Source organism: Phascolarctos cinereus, unplaced genomic scaffold (assembly GCF_003287225.1).
Source record: "Phascolarctos cinereus isolate Bilbo 61053 unplaced genomic scaffold, phaCin_HiC Scaffold_726;HRSCAF=1367, whole genome shotgun sequence".
Taxonomy (NCBI): Eukaryota; Metazoa; Chordata; class Mammalia; order Diprotodontia; family Phascolarctidae; genus Phascolarctos; species Phascolarctos cinereus.
The window spans coordinates 222,294,329-222,316,539 of record NW_027556098.1 but is presented as its reverse complement, the minus strand read 5'-3'; the positions used below and the strand labels follow the sequence as shown (position 1 = coordinate 222,316,539).

Here is a 22,211-nt window from a genome sequence, read left to right as displayed (position 1 = left end):
GTCATTTGTTCTCTTCCAGGATAAAGGATAAACAACAAGAAAGTGGGAGCTCCTTGAGAGCAGTGATTGCCTCACCTTTCCTATGTCCCTAGTGCTTAACAAATTGTTTTTGTTCATTCATTCTTCATTCATTCATTCATTCATTCATTCATTCATTCATTTACTACCTTTCTGGCAATAAAACTTTAGCAGTCTCCAGTAAGGCTTGAATTGGCCATAAAGACTCTGGGAGGTCTCTTCTCAATTTGGGAAAAGAGGAAACTAATGCAATATAAAGACCAAAAAGGGGATGCTAGGTGGCATAGTAGATAGCACTGACCCTGGAGTCAGGAAGACCTGAGTTCAAATCCTATCTCAGATACTTGACACTAGCTGTGTGACCCTGGGCAAGTCACTTAACCCCATTGTCTATCAAAAAAAAAAGACTGAAAGGTGTGGGTTTTCCCCCCTATATAGCAGAAGTTTCAAGGCTCTCTTGACCTAAATAAACAACAAACCACCAAATAAACAACAAACAAATAAATAAATAAATAAAGTAAATTTAAAAATATCCGGCAGTCTACATGGGACCAGACCTGTGATTGCAGAGGAAAGTCTTTGGTGAGAAAATTACCCCTATTACTGCAGACTGGTGTCTTCTCTGAAACTTAATCTTAGAGAGTTACCTACAGAGAGCACTGAGAATTTAAGATGCTTGCCTAGGGTGACACAGGTTCTCTATTCCCTATATTGTGGAGCCTCTTAGCACCACATGGTAGAGGAAAAACTCTGTGTTGTGCATTTTACTATGAAAAGTGTGGGGTACAGGAAGGACTAGCAGGGATGGGGACCCTTCGACCTCAAGGCCACATGTGGCCCTCTAGGTCCTCAAGTGCAACCTTTTGACTGAATCCAAACTTCACAGAACAAATCCCCTAAATAAAAAGATTTGTTCTGTAAAACTTGGACTCAGCCCAAAACCCACACCCAAGGACCTGTAAGGCCACATGTGGCTTTGAGGCTGAAGGGTCCCCACCCCTGGACTAAGGGAAGTGTTAAATGACAAATAAGTGACAAAGATAGGTCAGTTTGGGAGCCACACAGGTTTGAAATTAGTGGATGAGAACTCTCCAGTCTTTGTTCAACCTCATTTTGTTATCATGTGTATAAACTTTTCACCCTGCATCTATGGAAGATGACAATGAAGAAATACTAGACTGTGAAATTAGTAAATGGTAAAATTCTTTTAAATAATGCCAGTGTTTGCCTTGTGTAATGCTTTCATTTATGAATAAAATGCTTCACGTTAATCAACTTACACAGCCTCCCAGATTTAGATGTATGTAACTGTAGCATGGAGAATATGAAGGGCAAATTTACCCAGGATAATTTTTAAGATCACACTGAAATTTTGCATGCTTTTACATATTGCCCTATCTACAGCTCCCTTCAGAATAATCCCATAAGAAAGAGATGAATCCTTTTTGATCGATGAACTGGCACATGCTTTAGTAGCATTCTGAATTGTGCGTAAAAGCTTGGAGGAGACATCAAGGTGCTTGTGAAACACTGTAAATATCGTTAAATACTGAATTTTCGTGTAGGAGACCAATCACTTTACATTTCTTCTTTGTTTGGAAGATGAAGCTGTTTTATTTTCAAAACCTGCCACATCTCTGAGCGTTTTATATTTGTTTTTAGCTGCTGATGGTCCCAACAAGCCTGTGAGTGGGTTTGCAGAAGACAGTACTAACTGTGGGCCACTGGATTTCCAAGAGGCTGTATCACTAAAGGAACGGATGGCGATGTATCAAGCAGCTGTTTCCAGAGGTGACAGCAGCAACTTCTCTGCTCATGTAAGGACTCCCTCCACGATTTAGCCTTAGGGGCTGATGATTTCCCTTCATATTTTTTCTTTGCATTTATAATACAGGAGTAGGATCATAGAAACATCAATGCAGATTTAAATCTTAGAGTTCACCTAGGACAACCTCTTCATGTTACATATGAGGAAAGTGAGGCCCAATGAGATGAGGTAACTTGCCCAGGTCATATAACTAGATTGTAAATAGGAGAGGTGAAATTTGAACCCATGACTCAGATCTAATGGTCTTTTTCACTTTACCTTTGTGACCTCTAGTAATGTACAAACATGGGTTCATGATAAATGCTCTAGTTAGGAAATTAAGGGAATTATTTCCAATTTTAATAATTTGGGTTTGTATAGTACCCCATATGGTCTCACAGAGATTTAATTTAAAGTCCCTGGAAGTATCTTTTCTTTTGCTTTTCTCTTTATGCATGAAATCCATTAGGAGTGGCTTAATCAACATAGAAATGAGAAAGATTAGCAATTTAGGTACTCTGCTAAACCAATTGTGATCATAGGAACTATGAGATTCAGTGCTACCACCAATATCTAGAACCAATGGCTAATAAAATCATATTCCAAAGGATCCTATGGGTCCCATCCTTGCTGGATGTTCATTCTAAGGAATTTGACACAAGTGGCATTTTAACAAGAGCAGAATGACAGGATAATGAGAAAAGTATGTATTGTTTTATAATTATGTTGTCAGAACAAGCAAAACCATATATTCAACATGCCAGAATATTTTTAAGTATTAAATGTATCTTTAATTGGGGGAGAGGGAAAAGTAACATATTTGCTCATCAAAGGGATTTTTTAAAAAATATCAACCCTTAGCATTCTTCTTATAACTTGTTTCCAAGATAGATATTGAACATGTCAAACCTACTAGTAATATTATGGTTATGAACAAGACTTATTCTGTTATCTTTGCATTTAAATATGATGTGTTTATAAGGGATGTTTTAGACATTAAATTATTAGAATTCTTAAATTGTCCGTTAAGTAATTGGCCTTTGCCTTTTGTCAGACTGCTTAGTAGCACCCCCTGCTGGATGATGATGATGATGAAATTACTGAAAGTTAATGTTCTGACCTTTGGGAAGAAAATAGTCAATTAGCAAGCAACTGTTTGGTAACTACCTATTTTAGTAGAAGAAAATTTGTTCTGGGAAACCCCTACCATGCTGAATACGAGGCAGAAAATGTCATAGGGCAAACTAATATCAGGAAAATTGTGGATCACCTATTCCTATAACAATCCAAATTCAATTTGGCTAGAAATGACTAGGTTTAGATTCAGAAGATCTAAGTTCAAATCCTGCCTCAGATAATTACTAGCTTTGTCGTTATGTACAAGTCACATCCCCTCTCTGAGACTCCATTTCCTGATCTGTTAAGATGAGTAGGTTGTGCATGATGACCTTTAAGGCCTCCACTTCTAAATTTTTGGTGCTATCATCCAATGACCCAAGGATGTTAATTCAATTCAAGAAGTGCTAGGTACCAAGAATAAAAAACCAAAACTAAATAGGCCTTGCCCATAAGGCACTTGCATCTCACTAGAGGAAATAACATATATACATACAGATGAATACAAAATTCATACAAAGTAATTTCTGGGTTGGTGGGAGGACACTGACAAATGGGAGTATCAGAACAGGCTTCTCATCAAAGTGAGCTAATGCTCTGGTCTGATGAATACAGCTATCTGTGGTAAATGAACCCTTTTTAGAATTCTTGGGATGCTATTCAACACCTCAGACATGTTTTTTCCCATGGTGTCCTAAAATACCTTGTTTCTGTCATGCATGTTTTTGCCTCACTCTCTTTATTTTGTGAGGGTTTCAAATCCCTCACTTAAATCCAATTCACTTGCATGTCATGGCATCACCTTCTTGATGTCATGGTTCTCTTCAAGAATGAAGAACAAACAACAAATGGAAATAGTGAGAAGAATTATTTTAACATACCTTATCTGAGTTGACTTGTAGTAATCCAGATTCACAATCTGAGTAACTGGAATGGCATCTTTTGATCAACTCTTCTGTTTTCCTATAAGAAGGTTGGTGTGATTGTGTTTATACCAAAGAAAGTTGACGTTTTGGTAATTTCCATCAAGCAATTGGCTCATTCCATGGTGGGGAAAAGGGAGGAGCCACACAGTTTATGTGACATCTCTGTCCCATTTTTTTAAAACAAGATTTGATAATTTTGTGGTTTAATGTAGCTCAGATAGTGAGTTTCAGCCTTGAACTGACCAACAATTTTTCAGTCATATTAAGACAACCAAGAAGCCGAGCATTACGTTGGATAGAATATGGATTTGGAATCCAAAATCCAAAAGTTCAAACCTGACTTTTATTCTTATTACCTGTGTTACACTAGGAAAATCATTGAAAATCTACATCACTCTGGTAACTCCCTGAGATTTTTCTACTAGAATAGAGGCAGTCTAATAGAAACATAGTAGAAAATTGTGTTGGATTTAGAGTTTGAATAGCTGGTTTCAGGTTTGGGCTCTGATACCTACATGATTTTGGGCAAGTTGCTTATGTGTCTCTGGGTATCAGTTTCTTCATTTGTAAAATAAGGAATTTGACTAGATTACTTTTAAGGTCCCTTCCAAATCTCTGTCTATGATCCTATGATAATCTAACTTGATGGAGAATCGACAAAAAAAAGTGAAATTGAAGTGAATTTGGTCAACTTCCTTAGTGTGCCATCTGCTGAAGGAGGAACAGAACTAGACTAAATGTATACATTGAAGATACATCAAGTTATTCTGTCTCCCTGGGGGCTGTGAATACAAGTGAACCCAATGATTTACATATATTATGTATGCTCTTGTAACTTTTCAATGTTCTTTTCCTTACTTAACAGAGTACTAAAATGTGTTTGCCATACACTGACACTTATTTACACCAGTAAACTTTCAGATTTGGAGAAACTTTTGTGAATTAGTTGTATATCCCGTGTGGATATCTTCACACTGTCCTGGTGCTGTTGGCTCACATTTCAAGTTCCTTGACCATTATCAAGACCTCATTGGCCTCCAGGAAATATAACATGACCCATTTAGGGCTTATCCACCTGAAAGTCATAATGCATTCTAGGACCAAAAATGCATTGTGCGTTTGAATGTGCCAAATGAAAATCCCACAAATCAAAAATCACCAGCTCACTTTTTGTTGTTCTCCTAGTCTCCTAAGGCTATATAAATAGGACCTCCCCAGTATGCCAGTATTTATACAGTGCTTTTGAAAGTGCCGCCAATAGAGGTAGCCATCTTACCACTATAATTCTGTCACAAGCAGCTTCACTGAAAGTGCATGAAAAGTCATCAAGAGAAAAGGAGATGGCCGTGGACCTAAGTCCACACCAGCCATGGCATGATAATCCCTGTGCCTTCTTATGCTTTTACAAGGTAGGGAGGATTTTGGAATTCTGAAGGCCATTAATACTTACAAATCTTCAGTCTTTTAAATGAATCAGGTAATAATCTCATAGTGAGTCAGCAAGGATTTGACAACTAATCTAACAATCTCATTGAGGGTTTATTTTTATAATTAAATCCATTACTCTAATGCCTACTAGTTTATATACTACTGCTAGATATTAAAATGTTATCTTCTGGGGAGTCAACTAAATATTCTAAGCATTCCTTTAACTATCAAAAGTCTTGATAAATGAGAGAAATATAGCAGAGAGACAACTTTAATCAGTGTCCTAGATAAAAGCCTACGAACTAATGGCACATTTTAACACTGTTTCAATAAACAGCCCATCAATAAGTGGTATCAGCTAATGAAAAGGAGAAATAGCTATAGTCTAGTGGATAGATGGCCAGTCTTGTAGTCATGAAGACCTGGGTTCAAATCTTACTTCTGACATTAGTGATGTGATCATAGACATGTTATTTAATCTTTCAACCACCTTAGCCATTTTGGAGACTAAGTTACAGATGAGTTATCGACCTGTTTCCTAGACTGATGGAATCATAGGTTCAGACTGATTCTACCATTCTAAAAAAAAGTATACGAGCTCCTTCCAAAACCAAGATTTTCAGCTTTTTTTTTCTTTCCTTTTTTCCTGTATCACCTTAGATGATGGAGGAGTCTGAGACTCGAACAGTGCCTGGTGGCTTAGCCAGGGTGAAGAAACAGTTTGAGAGAGATGAAATTGCCTCTTCACATAATACTTTTTCTCAGTACCAGCACCAGCAAAATTTGATCAGGTAATGCTACTCTGGATGATGAAACTGGCTAGGTAACTTTGGGGTGAAATGCTCTTATTCACATTCTTCATAAGAATCCTTTGGGATTAAAGAATTAACTTTGCTGAAGGTTATTCTCCATTCCATCTTTCATTCATTAACATTAGTTGCTCATCAGCAAAACTTGTAATTTATTTTTTAGAATTATGGCAGAAGATAAATTTATTTTTTAATTGAAACCTTGTACTGCATTTTTAAAGGATTAAGCTTTCTGGACGTAGCATTAAGTACCCTGTGCATGAATTAGCCAATCATAGGTTTAGAAGTGAAAATAACCTCAAAGGCCATCTGTTTCATTCAGTTTATCAATATTTACTTAATGTCACCCATGTGCAGAGCGCTGTGCTAGCACTGAAAAAGATATGACTAACTAACACGTGTTCCCTATTCTCATGAAGCATTTATTCTCAACAAATAGAACAGGATTTTCAGCTGCTAGCGAATAGGCACTGAAGGACAATTGAAGGGAGGGAAAAGTCCCAGTTGAGGCTCAGTTTCTGAGTCATAATTCACCATAGCATTACCTGGTGCCAATATCAAATTCATAAAACTTGAAAGGATGTTAAACCATTCACTTTTAGGACCTTGATGTTTTCCTAGGGTTAAATTTCATCAATTTCTTTAAACAGATTAAAAAATGTGGTATACAGTCACTAAAATCACAAAATGCAATTTCTAAGTGCTTTAGGTAGAGGGTGGTTTTGCATTTCATTACTTCATTATTACAGATCATGAAAAAATTGGTACAGGAGATAATGATTTTCAAATTACATAAGGGTTTGTGCAATAACACTCATGACATTATACATGGCACTATGAAAAATAATAATTACATGGTGAACAGCTACACTTTGTCTAATACTCTACCTGGAAGATGATACACAGAGATGAGCTTCAAATTTCACAGCAAGAGATAAAAACGACAGTTGAAACATTGCACATGGTCATTGTTAAATTAGAGGGCATCCTTTAATAAGTTCCTTATCCTATTTCTTTCAATTACAATAGAATCCATAATACTGATGGACAAAAGGTAATGGCAATAGCTTTACATGGGCCTATAACACCTGCTAAATTCCACAAGGATTCAAGATCATAGGATCATAAATTTAGAGCTGGAGGAATCTTGTCAGAAAAAGTGACTCAACACAAGATGAATCAGTTAAAATGTATTATTCTGTTAGTCAACATTTTTTATTTTTAAAATTTTATTTATTTATTTTTAGTTTTCAAAATTCATTTTTATAAGATTTCGAGTTCTAAATTTCCCCCCTCACTCACCGTCCTCCTCCTCAAGATGGCCTGCACTCTGATGTAGGCTGTACATATACAATTATATTATACATATTTCCACATTAGTCATGTTGTGAAAGAATTAGAACAAAAGAGAAAAACTATGAGAGGAAAAAAAAAGAGAAAATAGTATGCTTCAATCTGCATTTACACTCCATAGTTCTTTCTCTGGATGTGGATAGCATTTTCCATCATGAATCTTTTGGAATTGACTTAGATCTTTGCATTGCTGAGAAGAGCTAAGTCTAGCAAAGCTGATCATCACACAATGTTGCTGTAACCATGTAAAACATTCTCCTGGTTCTTCTCACTTCACTCAGCATCAGTTCACATCAGTCTTTCCACATTTTTCTGAAATCTACCTGCTGATCATTTCTTATGTGACAATAGTATTCCACTACATTCATATACCACACCTTGTTCAGCCATTCTCCAATTGATGGGCATCCTCTCAATTTCCAACTCTTGGCCACCACAAAAAGAGCTGCTATAAATATGTTTATACATGTGGGTCCTTTTCCCTTTTTTATGATATCTTTGGGATACAGAGCTAATATTGGTATTGCTGGATCAAAGGGTATGCACAGTTTTATAGCCCTTTGGGCATATCAACATTTTTTTAGATACCCACTCTAGGCAGAGCTCTGTGGAGTTGTACAAAAGAAACAGAATGTGCAATTGGATGACCTTGACAATTAGATGGCTTTTTATTTATACATTTTTCCCTGCCAAGTCTTAGTGAATATAACAATCAAAGTAGGTATAGTTAAATCCTAGGCCAAAGGTAGAAAAGAATTCAACTCTTAAGAAAAAAAAACAAGAAACAATCAAAACTTCCTGATTTTCTTATTATATGTTACCTTTTTAAAAAAATGCTTTTGCTTTGTTTATTTTTGGTGGTGATAGAGTAAGGTAAGGTGTATTATCTGTTAGTGGAGGATGCTAGCTAATTCTGTTTCTATTTAAGTTGTCTCTGCTCTGATTTCAGATTCACTGTTAAAAGTATTTGAGGAAAATTGCTCTGCCAGATCTGCCTCTTTCTGATTGGACATTCAATATTTTAAATTCCCTTAATATCTGATTAATTTGTGATACCAGATATGGGAAACATCCAGTTTGTTGACATAGAGTAATTAATATTAATTGGAAAGTCAGGATTAATTAGAGTTAAAAGCAAGAACATTTGTTTTGGATTTCTGACAATATTTAATGTCACAATTAGTAATAATTTCATAAGTTATAATAATTAAATCCAATCTGCCTCTTTCCTTTCTAATGTACTGAAGTCAGATGTTTTCAGGGTAATTAGCTAACTATTTTGTAAACACATGACTAGGAGATCAGCTATGGGTCTAAACAAGTTTAGAGAATTAATCTACCTCCAAGCTTAAAGATGTTTTCAGCTTGCCAGATGGGTTAAACAATTTTCAAATCCCTGAAAAAGAGTTCTAATGTGCAAAACTGAATGGCAGAGGAAAGTTGTAAAGTGCTTGACTTTTCAACCTTTGGAAGCTGTCCTTCACATTGCAGGCCTTTGTAATTCCCTATAATAGCATTTATCTAAGTACCCTTGAACCATATGTAACATCAACTGTGTATATGTGTATGTTTGCTTATATGTATGTAGGTATATGTGTACATATATAAACATACACATACCATATACATATATATGCACTGATTTAAGAAGTTGGCTTTTCTTGGTAAATCCATTCAATTCAACTCAACAAACACTGGACTGGACACATGGAGACAAACACCAAACAGACCGAAATCTTGTGGAGCTTGGATTCTACTAGAGAGATAAAGTCAGTCTAGTTCAATTCTCTCATTTTATAGAATCTCTGGACATCCAGAAATATTCCATGATTTGTCTAAGATCAGACGGGAAGTTGGAGAGAGAAATTTTGAACCTAAGACTTCTAACTTTAGATCCAAGGCTCTTTCCATCAATGCTTCCTCCATGTAAGCAAGCACAATGTAATACAAATTACTTTCAAGAGGGAGAGAGTGTTAACAAGTGGGTAAATCAGGAAGAACTTCCTGTAGGAAGTGGCACTTGAATTAAGCTTTGAAGGAAGCAAGTTCACAGTTCTAAACAGTTTAATTCATCATATTTAAATCAAAACCTCTACTTTGTAAGAGAAATCTCTAGCCAGGACTAATAAAAACTCCATGAGCTTTCTTCCTGACCTTGTCTGGAACTTCAGTATCCCAGTCCTTGATGTCCATTAGTATAAGTAGGCTCCAAAAGACTGGAATGAACAATGCATTTGAAAGGCTCACTGGAAGAATTTTCTTGAAGCCTTCAGATCAACCAGGCTCAAGTTGAGGGAAAAGAAAAGGTTTTATCAGTATCAGACAGTCTCTTATTTGTACAGAGGATTCTTTTTTGCTCCACTCTAAAAATTGTACCAATGCTGGTCTGAGATACATTCTGAAGCATTATCTTAGAATAAATGTGTTACTGGGACAAAGCTGTCACCACTTCATCCTCTGTTTAATTTTCACTCGTTCATGTGATGTTTTCCCCTGGCTTTTTGGAAATTTGCTTAGGTATATAGCAGATTCTCACACTCAGGATTTGACATTCAGCTTCTCAAGTGAATGTCTTCCTTACTGTCTTCTCCCAAACCTTTATGCAAATAAGAAGGAAGACATTGCTTATACATTTTGACATCCTAGAAGCAATTTTTCCCCTATTTTTTTTTCCAAAGAGGTGAAACAGGAAAGAACAGATGGGATTCCAACAAATTTGGATATGTTCAGGCATTTAGGTGCAAAGCTCTACTTAGGAAGTTGCTTTCATATGAAAATTGCTTCCCTGACTGCATGTTAGGAGTCTGACCTTCGCTCTCTGTTGCCATTTCTGATGTGCAGCCAGTGGGGAGTTGCTTGACAGTATGTGTTTTTATACATGCATCTGCTGCTGCAGAAATACTAATGTAAACATTAGCACTTAGTAAGATTATGTGGATTTGGTGCAATCCCCAGAGGATTTTAGGTCAATAGAAAATAATTTTGACAGCTTGTGACAGATATAATCTGACATCTGTGTGTAGCAGACTCTTTAAAGATGACCCATAAATATTTTTTAGCAAATAATATATTTTAAACCCTAAATGCCCTCCCACTCCCACCCCATGGCATATGAGCATTTTAAATTTAACCTTTTTTTTTCAATTTGGATGGGTCCCCTTTCACCCCAGCTCTCCCCAGTTTTCCCCATAATCCTTATCAAATTATAGATGGTCTTAGGCAACTCTACCATACATTATTCAGATCTTCCTCAACATAGAACTGGACCAAGAATGGTGCAGAGATTTTTGTTCTTAAATATACATGACATTAGATTTCTACTTTAATTTAAAATAAATGTTCTTCTTGTAGAACAGAGATGGCACAATATCTTCTGTACAGTATATAATTTTTTGTCATATGATATATTTTGGCCAAAAAAAATGACAAAAAAAGAAAAAAAAAGACCATACCTTATATCATGCCTCTGCCTTTAGTCTACCCTTCTTCCCCAAATTATATGATCATTAGCAATAGTATTATGCTCTTTTGGGAGGCCTCTAGTAAAGAAAGATAAATTAAAGGTGGCCATACATGCTAGAGGAACCTTTTTGCTGTTCTGGAATATTTAATCATTTTAGTTCAGTTTTCAAAGATACATTTGAAGGTCATCTTTCATAGGAAGTTTTCTACAATCCAGCTCTCAGAAATGTCAGAAGGTAATCAAGGACCTCCTGGAATGCATGAGTGAAAGAATATGTACGAGAGCCAATTTGACAGTGCATTTGGGAGCTTTAGAGTGCTATTCTGAATAAAGGGGGTGTGTTTAGAAAAAGGAGAAAATGGATAATATGGCATTTAGATTTGAGAACTGCTATATTCAGAATTTTTTTTTTTGGTCTGGCTACACTATGTAAGAAAATAGTAAAATTAGTATAGGAATCACAGCAAACATAAGAGAAAAGGTGAGTTATCATTTAAATAAGCGAGGAATAGTGTTGAGGGACACTGCCTTTTTTTTTCTTTCAGTTCTAAGGAATTGTAGTTTCTCAGCATTATTTTTTAGATACACTGAGGTTCTCAGTAGGGGGAGAAGAGAGACCGCTGGTTCATAAAATTGGTACAATGAGCATACATACTCTTCTTTTGCAGTTTCTAAGGAAAAACTCTAACAATATGTTGCTATCAATATCCAGGAAGTCATTCTAAAGTACTACATGCAGGACACTGCCCTAATAGCTAGTAATGCAAAAATAAAAGAGAAACCAGTCACCAAGCTAGAGCAGCTGACATTCTGCTTGGTGGAAGTATTTTTTGGAAGTGTTTATAGACATAAACTTGGGAGGGTATTAATTACTTTTTTTAGTGGCAGAGAGAGAATAGGAGAAAGAAGGAAGAAAAAGGAAGCTAAGATAGTTTAAATAATAAGTAAGACCTGTCTGCCATGCTATTTTATATGCCTCAGAATAATAGGAGATGTGAATCTGTGAACCTTACCCTGAGAGAGGGAAAATACAAATTAAGGTGGGATAGGAAGCATCATCAGCTTCTCCTGTCCCATGTAGCCCATACAGCCAATCTCTCTTTCAAAACTATAGATCTGGGTTGCAGATTGCCCTCAGCTGCAACATGCCAGAGGCTGTTCACCTAAGAAGCTGTTGGGGGAAGGAGGACAATTTTTATTCTATGGGATTTTCTCCTAAAACTAAGATGCAGTATAAAATGAGACACCACTTTACTTTCAGAAAAGGGGAGCCTGTTTTTTGCTGGAAATCTGTTATCATTTCTCAAAGGGAAAAATCTCTGGACTGATTTTTTTTTTAAGTTTCAAGCACTGAAACTTAATGCAACTGATATTTATTACATTCCGTGTTGGGCATTAGGCACTTGTCTGGTTACTGGGACAGATACAGAAATAAGTATGGCACAAATTCTGTCTTCAAGGAATTCACAGTCTACTGGTCAAAGATGGCAGATAGAGGTACTTAATTCTTCTTACCAGTGAGCAAGTTTTCAACATTAAGCAATAGTAAGAATGTTCTGCTACTTCTCTTTCCCAAATCCAGAGGCCCAACTACCTTTTCTCTTCAGATTGTCAGTCAATAGGTATACATTTAGGTAAAAAGTGCATGATAAAATTTACTTTTCATTAATGCAGACTGGAATCTCAAAGACCTAGGGACTTAAAGGTGATGACCTCTACCAATTATAGTTCATACAGTGAAATCAGTAAAAAGCTTTTAGTGGACTAGAAATCTCCATTAACCACAATGCCCCATTCCTGAATGATGCTAATAGAATTTGTTATATTCTGGCAGTTTGGGTTTCCTTCTCAACTCAGTTAAATTTGGCCAACATGCATGAAGTGCCTTCTCTGTGCAAGGTTCTGGGTAAGGCAGTAAGGATAGGAAGACAGATAAGGCACAGATTCTGCTTTCAGGAAGTTTATAATCTAATGGGGTGGTGGGAAACATACTTAAGTAACTAATACAAAAGAGTGCATAGGCAAAGCAGTAATGAGGAGTTAGAGAAGGAGAGCAGGTAACATCTAAGGTGAGGCTTGAGTGGAGTTATCCACTTTAGCAGACAGAGAATCAGGAGAGCCATTGCAGATATGGAGCACAGGTTATAGAGAGGTAGCAAGATGGGAGGCATCGGGCAGCTAGGTGGCACAGTTAATAGAGTGCTGGCCCTGAAGTCAGGAGGACCTGAGTTCAAATCCGGCCTCAGAACAAATACTTGATACTAGTTGTGTGACCCTGGGCAAGTCACTTAACCCCAATTGCCTAAAACAAAAAGAAACAAACAAATGAAAAAAGAACCTTCCACCACTCAAGAAGCCTGATACAGGCAGGCCTAAAAAAGAAAGTGAAAAAGTAAAACAAAAGCAGCAAAACATGGGAGGCATCATGGCCCAGTGAAAAGAACACTGAGTTTGGAGTCATTAGACATGGGTTCAAATCCCAGTTTTGCCACTCAGACAAAAAAATTATTTATTTTTAATGATTTTTTTAAAATTTTGAGTTCCAAGTTCTCTCCCTCCCTCTTTCCCACCTCTCCCCACCCATTAAGAAGGAGAGCATTATGAAATCAATTACGTAAGTGAAGTCATGCAAAACATATCTCCATATTAGCCAAACATAAAATCTTGACACCTATAGATCTCTTCTAGGGTCTCTTGCAACTCTAAATCCATGCTCCTAAGGGGGTAGGATGAGAATATGTAATTAAAGTATATAAAGGAAAATATTATGAGATAAGATCCAGAATGTAGTTTAAACTAGATTGTGGAGATCCTTGAATGCCAGGATCAGGAATTCACACTATATACAGTAGGCAGTGGAGATCAATGGAAAGTTTTTCAATTGAGTAATGAAATGGCCAGACTTTATTTAAAAGATGACATAGTTGTTGGTAGAAGTTACTGAGTTGGCTATTTTCTGTAGTGTTGGTTTCTCCATTTAAAAAAATAACATTTTAAGATTTACAAAGTATATTCCTAGAGTAACTCAACAGAAATCATGGTATGGTCTTTGCAGGGTTACTTCAAGCACATTCCTTCTTGTTTGTGTTTTCTTTTCTTTTCACAAATGGTTCAAAGTTTTATGACCCTGCCATGTTAAACTGAACCTCACACCAATGAGTGGAGACTTTCTTTCTACAGAAGTAGAATATATTGAATATTTGTTAGTTAATCAGTCACAAATTTACCTCCATCTAGAATCTATCTGGTTCAACAGAAAAAGGCAATGCACAAAACCCCACAGAAGTGATTGGACTTGGAGTACCAGTGACCCCTTTGGCTTATTTTCTGCTACCCTAATTAGTGCAATTTTCAAGTTAATGGTCTATCTCTTAATCAGTTCAGTTCTCTTTGTACCTGGAAAGTCATATTTTGTAAGGACAGAAGTGAAAATAATTTTCCATCTCTCTCTTTTTCCTTTGTATTAACAAAAGAAAAAAAAATGATTCTATTTTATGTAGGAAATACACCCTGACTTCCTGACTCACTATAGATATTATATTCCTATATTTCTTTTCAAATATGTAGGAAACCAGCACCTAAAGAATCAATGGAACTGGAAGCATGTCCCCAAACACATCATAAAAATGTATATATCCCAGCTAATAGCCAAAACTGAGCAATTTATCTACAGCAGGGAACAAGAGTAAACTAATTGAAGAATTAATGGCTCCTCTGCATATTGTCAAGGCATAACATTTATTTTAAGTTCAGGAGCTTATCTTGATGAGGACCGTTGTAGTCATAAGTAAATTAGAGTGTATTTCACTTTGCATATTTCTTTTCTTATCATGAAATTGGTTTCAGTGAGTATTTCCCTGTCTTGAGACCTCTAAGCTTAAGATTGTTTAAACTAACAAGTGATTGGTCTTCACAATATAACCATACATTTTTTCCTAGATATTTTTCCTAGATGTACTGCTTGTTCACCTATGCAATAAGCATAGGTTCACTGTTCACTTTTCATATGTGTGTATAATTATATATATGCATGCACATATAGTATATATGAAAAAATATATTTGTGTTTATGTATAATTGGCAAAGTAGTAAATTGTGGTAATATGTACATTCCCCTTTTCAATCTAATGATGTTTTAGACATCCTAACAGCAGTGGCTTCAACCACCCCTCCACAAATATCTTTATCTTTATAGTTTACATCTCTGATTCTAACATTTCTTTTTTAATAGTATTTATTTGTTTCCCAATTATATGTCAAGAAAATTTTTAGCATTTATTTTGAGTTCCAAATTTTTAAAATTATTGGCGATTTGATATAAGTTATACAGGTGCTATCATGTAAAACATATTTCCATTTAGTCACAGGTGTAAAGGAAGAAACAGATCAAAAGGAAAAAAACCCCACAAAAAACAATAAAGTAAGTGAAAAAAGTACACTTTGATCTACATCCAGAGTCTATCAGTTCCTTATCTAGTTGTGGATATCATTTTCCTTAGTAAGTCCTTTGTCCTTGTCTTGGATCATTGTGTTGCTGAGAAGAGCTGAGTCATTCATAACTGATCATCACACAATGTTGCTGATACTGTGTAGTGTTTTCCTGATTCTGCTCATTTCACTTTGCATTAGTTCATACAAGCCTTTCTGGGTTTTTCTGAAATCTTTCTGTTCATCATTTCTTATTGCAGTAGTATTCCATTACATTCATATAACACAGCTTGTTCAGCCATTCCCCAATGGGTGGGCATCTCCTCAGTTTCCATATTTTGCCGCCACAACAAAAGCTGCTATAAATATTTTTGCACACATAGGTACTTTCCCCTTGTTTTATGATCTCTTTGGGATACAAACCTAGTAGTGGTATTGCTGGTTCAAAGGATATGCACAGTTTGGTTGCCCTTCGGGCGTAGTTCCAAATTGCTCTCCAGAATGGTTGGATCAATTCACAACACTACCAATAGTGCATCAGTGTCCCAATTTTCCCACATCCTCTCTAATATTTATCATTTGTCTTTTGGTCATATTAACTAATCTGATAGGTATGAGGTAGTATCTCAGAATTGTTTTAATTTGCATTTCTCTAATCAAAAGTCATTTAGAGCACTTCTTCATATGCCTAAAACTACCTGTTCATATCCTTTGACCATTTTTCAATTGGGAAATGGCTTGTATTTTTATAAATTTGACTTGGTTCTTTACATATTTGAAATGAGGCCTTTATAAGAGACACTTACTGTAAAGATTGTTTCCCAGTTTTCTGCTTTCCTTCTAATCTTGATGGCATTGGTTTTGTTTGTGCGAAAGCTTTTTAATTTAATATAATCAAAATTATCTATTTTGCGTTTCACAATATTCTCTATATCTTATTTGGTCACGAATTCCTCCCTTCTCTATAGATCTTACAGGTAGACTATTCCTTGCTCTTCTAATTTCATTATGGTGTCACCCATTATGTCTAAATCATATACCCATTTTGACCTTATCTTGGTAGATGGTATGAAATGTTAGTCTATACCTACTTTGTGCCTGTTTTCCAGTTTTCCCAGCCATTTTTGTTAGTGATTTCTTATCCCAGAAGCTGGAGTCTTGGATTTATTAAATAGTAGATTACTATAGTCATTGACTGTTGTGTCTTGCATACCTAACCTATTCCGCTGATCCACCATTCTATTTCTTAGCCAATACCAAGTAGTTTTGATGATTGTTGCTTTATAATACAATTCAAGATCTGGTACAGGTAGGCTGCCTTCCTTTACATTTCTTTTCATTAGTTCCCTTGATATTCTGGACTTTTTGTTCTTTCAGATGAATTCTGTTATTGTTTTTTCTAGCTCTATAAAATAATTTTTGGTAGTTTGATGGGTATGGTGCTGAATAAGTAAATTAATTTAGGTAGAATTGTCAATTTTTATTATATTAGCTCAGCCTACCCATGAGCAACTGATATTTTTCCAATTATTTAGATCTGACTTTATTTGTGTGAAAAGTGTTTTATAATTGTGTTCATATAGTTCCTGGTTTTGTTTTGGTAGGTCGACTACCAAATATTTTATAATGTCTACAATAAATGTAATTTCTTTTTCTATCTCTTGCCGCTGGACTTTGTTAGTAATATACAGAAATGCAGATGATTTGTGTGGGTTTATTTTCTATCCTGCAACTTTGCTAAATTTGTTTATTATTTCAAGTACTTTTTTACTTGATTCTCTAGGATTCTCTAAATATACCATCATATCATCTTCAAAGAGTGATAGCTTTGTTTCTTCTAATTCCTTCAATTTCTTTTTCTTCTCTAGTTGCTACAACTAACATTTCTAGCACAATATTGAATAGCGTTGGTGAAAATGGATATCCTTGTTTCTCCCCTGCTCTTATTGGGGAAATGGTTCTAGCTTATCCCCATTACGTATAATGCTTGCTGATGGTTTTTTTGATAGATGCTATCTATGATTTTAAGGAAGACTCCATTTATTCCTACTGTCTAGTGTTTTTAATAGGAATGGGTGTTGTATTTTGTCAAATGCCTTTTCTGCATCTATTGAAATAATCGTATGATTTCTGTTAGTTTTGTTGTTTATATGATAAATTTTTTTGCTCATTTTTAAAAGCTGAACTCTGCTCCTGCTGTATAGGGGACATTGTCCAAAGCTTCTTCTGCTAGGGGCCTGGGGCCTGGTCACTGGCTTTTCGTGCTTGTGGCTTGTCCACTGCACTGGGATGGCCCAGCATTGTCACTCCTGTTTTGCCAGGATTCCAGGGCTGGCAATTTGCTATCTGTGCTGGGGCTAGAGGCCTCACAGCTGGCTTGCTGTGCCCCTAGCCTGCTGAGCCAGGATTGAGGGGCCTTGGTTACTGGTCTGTACTGTGGCTAAGAGCCTCCCCTTGGCTTGCCCAGACACCATCTGCAGTGGACTCTACTCCCCTTTAATCTAAGTGAGACAGACCTTTTTTGAAGTCCTTCTCAGTTATCTTAAGCTGGAAAATTGTTTCACTCTTTTTGTGGGTTCTGTTGTTCCAGAATCCATTTAACATTGTTTCCAAGGGAAACTGGGGAGAACTCAGGCAACTTCCTGCTTTCTCTCTGCCATCTTCTATAGAACATGTTTTATACGATTTTTAAACTCTTTTTTTTTTTAGCTCTTCCATAAGTTCTATGTGGGCCTGAGATCACTTCACATTTTTCTTTGAGGCTTTACCCATAGGTGTGTTGACATTGTTGTTCTCTTCTGCATTTGTGTCTCAATATTCCCTGTCACCATAATAACTTTCTGTGGTCAGATTCTTTTTTGTTGTTTTTTGCTTATCTTTTTTGGCCTTTCCCCTTTCTTTTAAATTTGAGCTCTTCCCCTAGGATGAAGGTTCAGGCCCTGGCTGTTTACCTGGTGCTGCCCTGAGGTCCATGAGGGACCCTTGTATCTGGTGTTGTGCTGAGGGGTTCGGATGAGGGATTGGCTGAAGCTGCTAGAGGCTGAAGGGGTCTGGCATCATACCTGATGCTGATCCTGGGTGCTAGTGTTGGTGTCTAGCATGTGCTGAGGCCGGTGGAGTATTCTGCATTGATGTCCACCTGTTTCCCCAGGTCTGGCCACTGGCAGCTGCCTGTTTGCCTGGGGCTACACTGGAGCAGATGGAGGGGGCCTGGTGCTGACAACCTTAAATGCTGCCCATGTGCTTAAGCAACTGTAGGGTTGACATCTACCCTTTTGTCCAGGCTATGCTAAAGCACACGGAGGTTCTCAAGAACTGGAGTCATCCCATTCCCCCTGGGTGGGTCCTGATGTTGGCACTTGCCTGCTCCACCACACTGGGGTTCAGCATTTCCCATTGATTTGATGAGGTGGATCTTACTTCTGGTTGGCTGGGATCCTTCTTGTCCTGGACTGTGCTCACCCAAGTGAGACAGAGCTTTCCTGCTGATCTTCCACGTTCTTGGGCTAAAACATTGTTTCACCTTATCTTTTTGCTGGTTCTGCTCTTCCAGGTTTTGTTTTGGGGGCACTGTTTTATGGTTATTTGGTGATGAATATGGGAGAGTTATGATGATTTACTGCTCACTTGGCCATCTTGGCTCCCGGAAGTCCCCTAACATTTCTTCATATGTCCAGATTCACATTTCCAGCTGCCAGTTTGACATCACAACTTGAATATCACATCAGCACAACTTGTCACATCAAGGTCCCTTGACATTTGACTCAAATGTACTTAAGTGTCTTATACTTTCATTCACACAGCATCACAGAAAGAATTTCCACTAAAATATACTGGCTAATATTCACACAGCCTTGGTTTGAAATCCTTCAGGCAGCATTTTTCTCTTAACTAATTGTTAAGAAATTTTGCCTGACATCAAATTTAATTTTGCCTCTTTCAACTTCTACCTTTGCTTCTAGTTCTGTCTGCTGAGGCCAAACAGAGCAAATTAAACCCTTCCACCCAATAGTCCTTCAAATATTTGAACATGGAAATCATCCACACTGAGGATTCTCTTCTCCAGGCTAAACTACCCCAATTCCTTCAAGTGATCCTTGGATAGCAGCTCCTTTCATGCTTCCCATAGGGAGCACTAACTTCTTCCTCTTTCTATGGCTTATTTCCCTTCAATCTGCCTTGATGATGGCAGGCTGAGGTTTCTCAAAGGGATACTGGCTGCTGAAATTCAGTGTTCTTACAGTACTGGGTAATTGGTGACTTCTACTAATACTCTAGCCATGAGCTCCTACTGGTATGTTTTCCATAAACAAATCAGCCACTATTAATCAACCCCAATTAAGATATTTGCTGAAAATACAGATATTTACATAACATTTTACACATAAATTTCTATCAGACTCTTCCTATCCATGTAAATAATTACCATGTGGAAGGTGGGCACGTGTTTAAAGTCCCAGGATAGTAAGATACACATGATGGGAACAACTCAAAACTCTGGAACTATAGACTTTGATGACCCTTTCTTATCTCAAGAACTGTCCATAAAAAGCTACTTAGTGACAGTAGCTTCTGTGTTGAACAAATGCTTCCACTGCTTGGTTGAGTTGATCTGTACTGCTGAACTGTCACCTCCCTGGGCATGACATTTCAGCTAGATTATTCAATCAACTGGGCTGCTTTTCTGATGCTCCACTTCTAATCTGTTCCTTTGTTCATCTGTGCTCGCTCCTTACACTGCTGTAATATCTGTCACTTACAGCTTCAGGCTTAGCAGATGCTTTCAGCTGAAGTAATTTTATTCTCTTTTAGAAAAAGGCAATGGTTGGGGTGGGGGAAGGTAGAGAACCAAGATGATGTAGTATCAGAGAAATAGAACTGAGCACCCTAAAACAATTTCTCCAATGAGGTATAGAAAATGCACTAGACAAGTCCTATTGGGAAATCCAAGGAAAATCAAAGTGAGTATATTTCCAGAACAGGTCAGCATAGGGTAATGGAGAGGCCTGAAGACACTGGGCACAGGAACTATGTAAAGATGAGGTCCCAGACCCATACAAGAGAACCTCAGCCTCATGAAGGGTACAGGAACAGGTGCCTGCTGCCAGCTTTGTTATTTGCTATCTGGTGCTGGGTCAGATCGAGGATGAACCAAGGAGAATACCTGTGCCAAGAGGAGGCCTTCCAAGGTAAGGGGCTTTTGTAGACCCTGGGCACATGTGAGAGAAGAATAAATTCAGAAGAAAGCCCAGCAGTGTGGATCAAACCTAAGGAACAGAGTGAGGTCTTATTTCCAACTACCAGCCCAGTATGATGCCAGGGCCAAAATCCCAAACCGAAGGGAAGCCTGCAGTTGTGTCACTTTAAACCTGCAGAACATTCCAGCAGGCTGGTACTGGCTAAGACCAGTAACAATCTCCTGAAACTTCCCACCAAAGTCAGGCTCAATACAATGACTGGTCATGATGCCAGAGTTTCGACAGGGTAATATGAAGAAATATGTTACTACTTCCAGATGGAGAGGAAATGAACTCAGGATGCAAATCAAGATGTATTTTTTAAATAGCCAATGAGGGTATTTTGTTTAATTGACTATACATGTTTGTAATGGTTTTTTCTTTTATTTTTGTTTTCTTAATTGGAGTGAGAGAAGGAGATTAGAGAGAGAGAAGGCAGATCTTTATTTGAAAAATAAAATTTAAACAAAACAAATGGAATGGCTTTTATCTTAACATTGGAAAACAGCTTGCTAATTCTGCCCCTTTGGCCAGATTTTTATCCTCCACTTGTCCACAGCAACAGGTGGCGATGCAAAGAAGTATATTTTTATCATCTTTTTCTCTTCTTCCCCTGTCCTTTTCCTTCCTCCATTTCTCTATACGCTCATATCTTTTCTTCCTTTTCCCAGCAACAGATGGCAATAGGGAGCAAACTATAGCCTCATTATTACTTCTTAGCAGCAGGTGGCAGTAGAGAGAATTTCAAGCTTTGTTTGATCAACCAAATCAACTTGACAAAAAGTGACTTCATGGCTTTGACATAACTCCGAAGTCTGTTCTTCCACTTGAATCAGTTATTGTTTTTATTTTATTTTTTATATTCAATTTTATTTTTCCGTCCATATTTTCTCTTTCCCACTTCCCCCTCCTGTCACTAAGAAATCAAGAAAAATAAAACTGTTATAAGTATTTATAGATAAGCAAAACAAATCCTTACATTGGTTATATTATAGTATACATGCATGCATATCTACATACATGTACACATTCATTTGTATATACTTTGTATACTTAATATACCGTATGCTTTAATCTGTACTCTACGTCCTTCACTTCTCCATCTTGAGGTAGGTAGCATATTTCTTAAAGAGTCCTTGCATGGTGGTTGGTTATTATGCTGATTAGAGTTTCAAAATATTTCAAATTTTGTTTGTCTTTACAATATGGTTGTTGTTGTATAAGCATTTTCCTGATTCTTTTCATTTCATTTGCTATCAGTTCATGCAACTATATCCAGGTTTCTCTGAAACCTTCTTCATCCTTTCTTAAAGCTCAATAGTTATTCCATTATATTCATATGCCATGCCTTGTCCACTCATTCCCCAGTTGATTGGCATTACTTCATTTTCAATTCTTTGCCACCTTGAAAAGGAGTTTCTGTGAAAATTTTTGCACATGTGTCCATTTTCTCTTTGAACTCTTTGGGGTATAGACCTTGCAGCAGTATTGCTGGGTCAAAGGGTATACACAGTTTAATAGCTTTTGGGGCACAGTTCCAAAGTACTTTCCAGAATGGCTGGACAGGTTCATAGTTCCACCAACACTGCAATAATATGTTGTTTTTCCCACAGCCCTGCTAGCATT

General features: G+C 37.0%; 1 protein-coding gene across 1 annotated transcript in view; it reads left to right on the top strand.

The window, feature by feature from the left end:
- The window catches only part of XIRP2 (xin actin binding repeat containing 2), a 376,940-nt gene that overhangs the window by 315,357 nt on the left and 39,372 nt on the right, over nucleotides 1-22,211 (top strand). Inside the window, exons 3-4 of the mRNA XM_078146986.1 lie at nucleotides 1,681-1,835; nucleotides 5,956-6,080. Of these exons, the coding sequence (XP_078003112.1) occupies nucleotides 1,681-1,835; nucleotides 5,956-6,080 (280 nt within the window). The remainder of the gene's footprint in view (nucleotides 1-1,680; nucleotides 1,836-5,955; nucleotides 6,081-22,211) is intronic.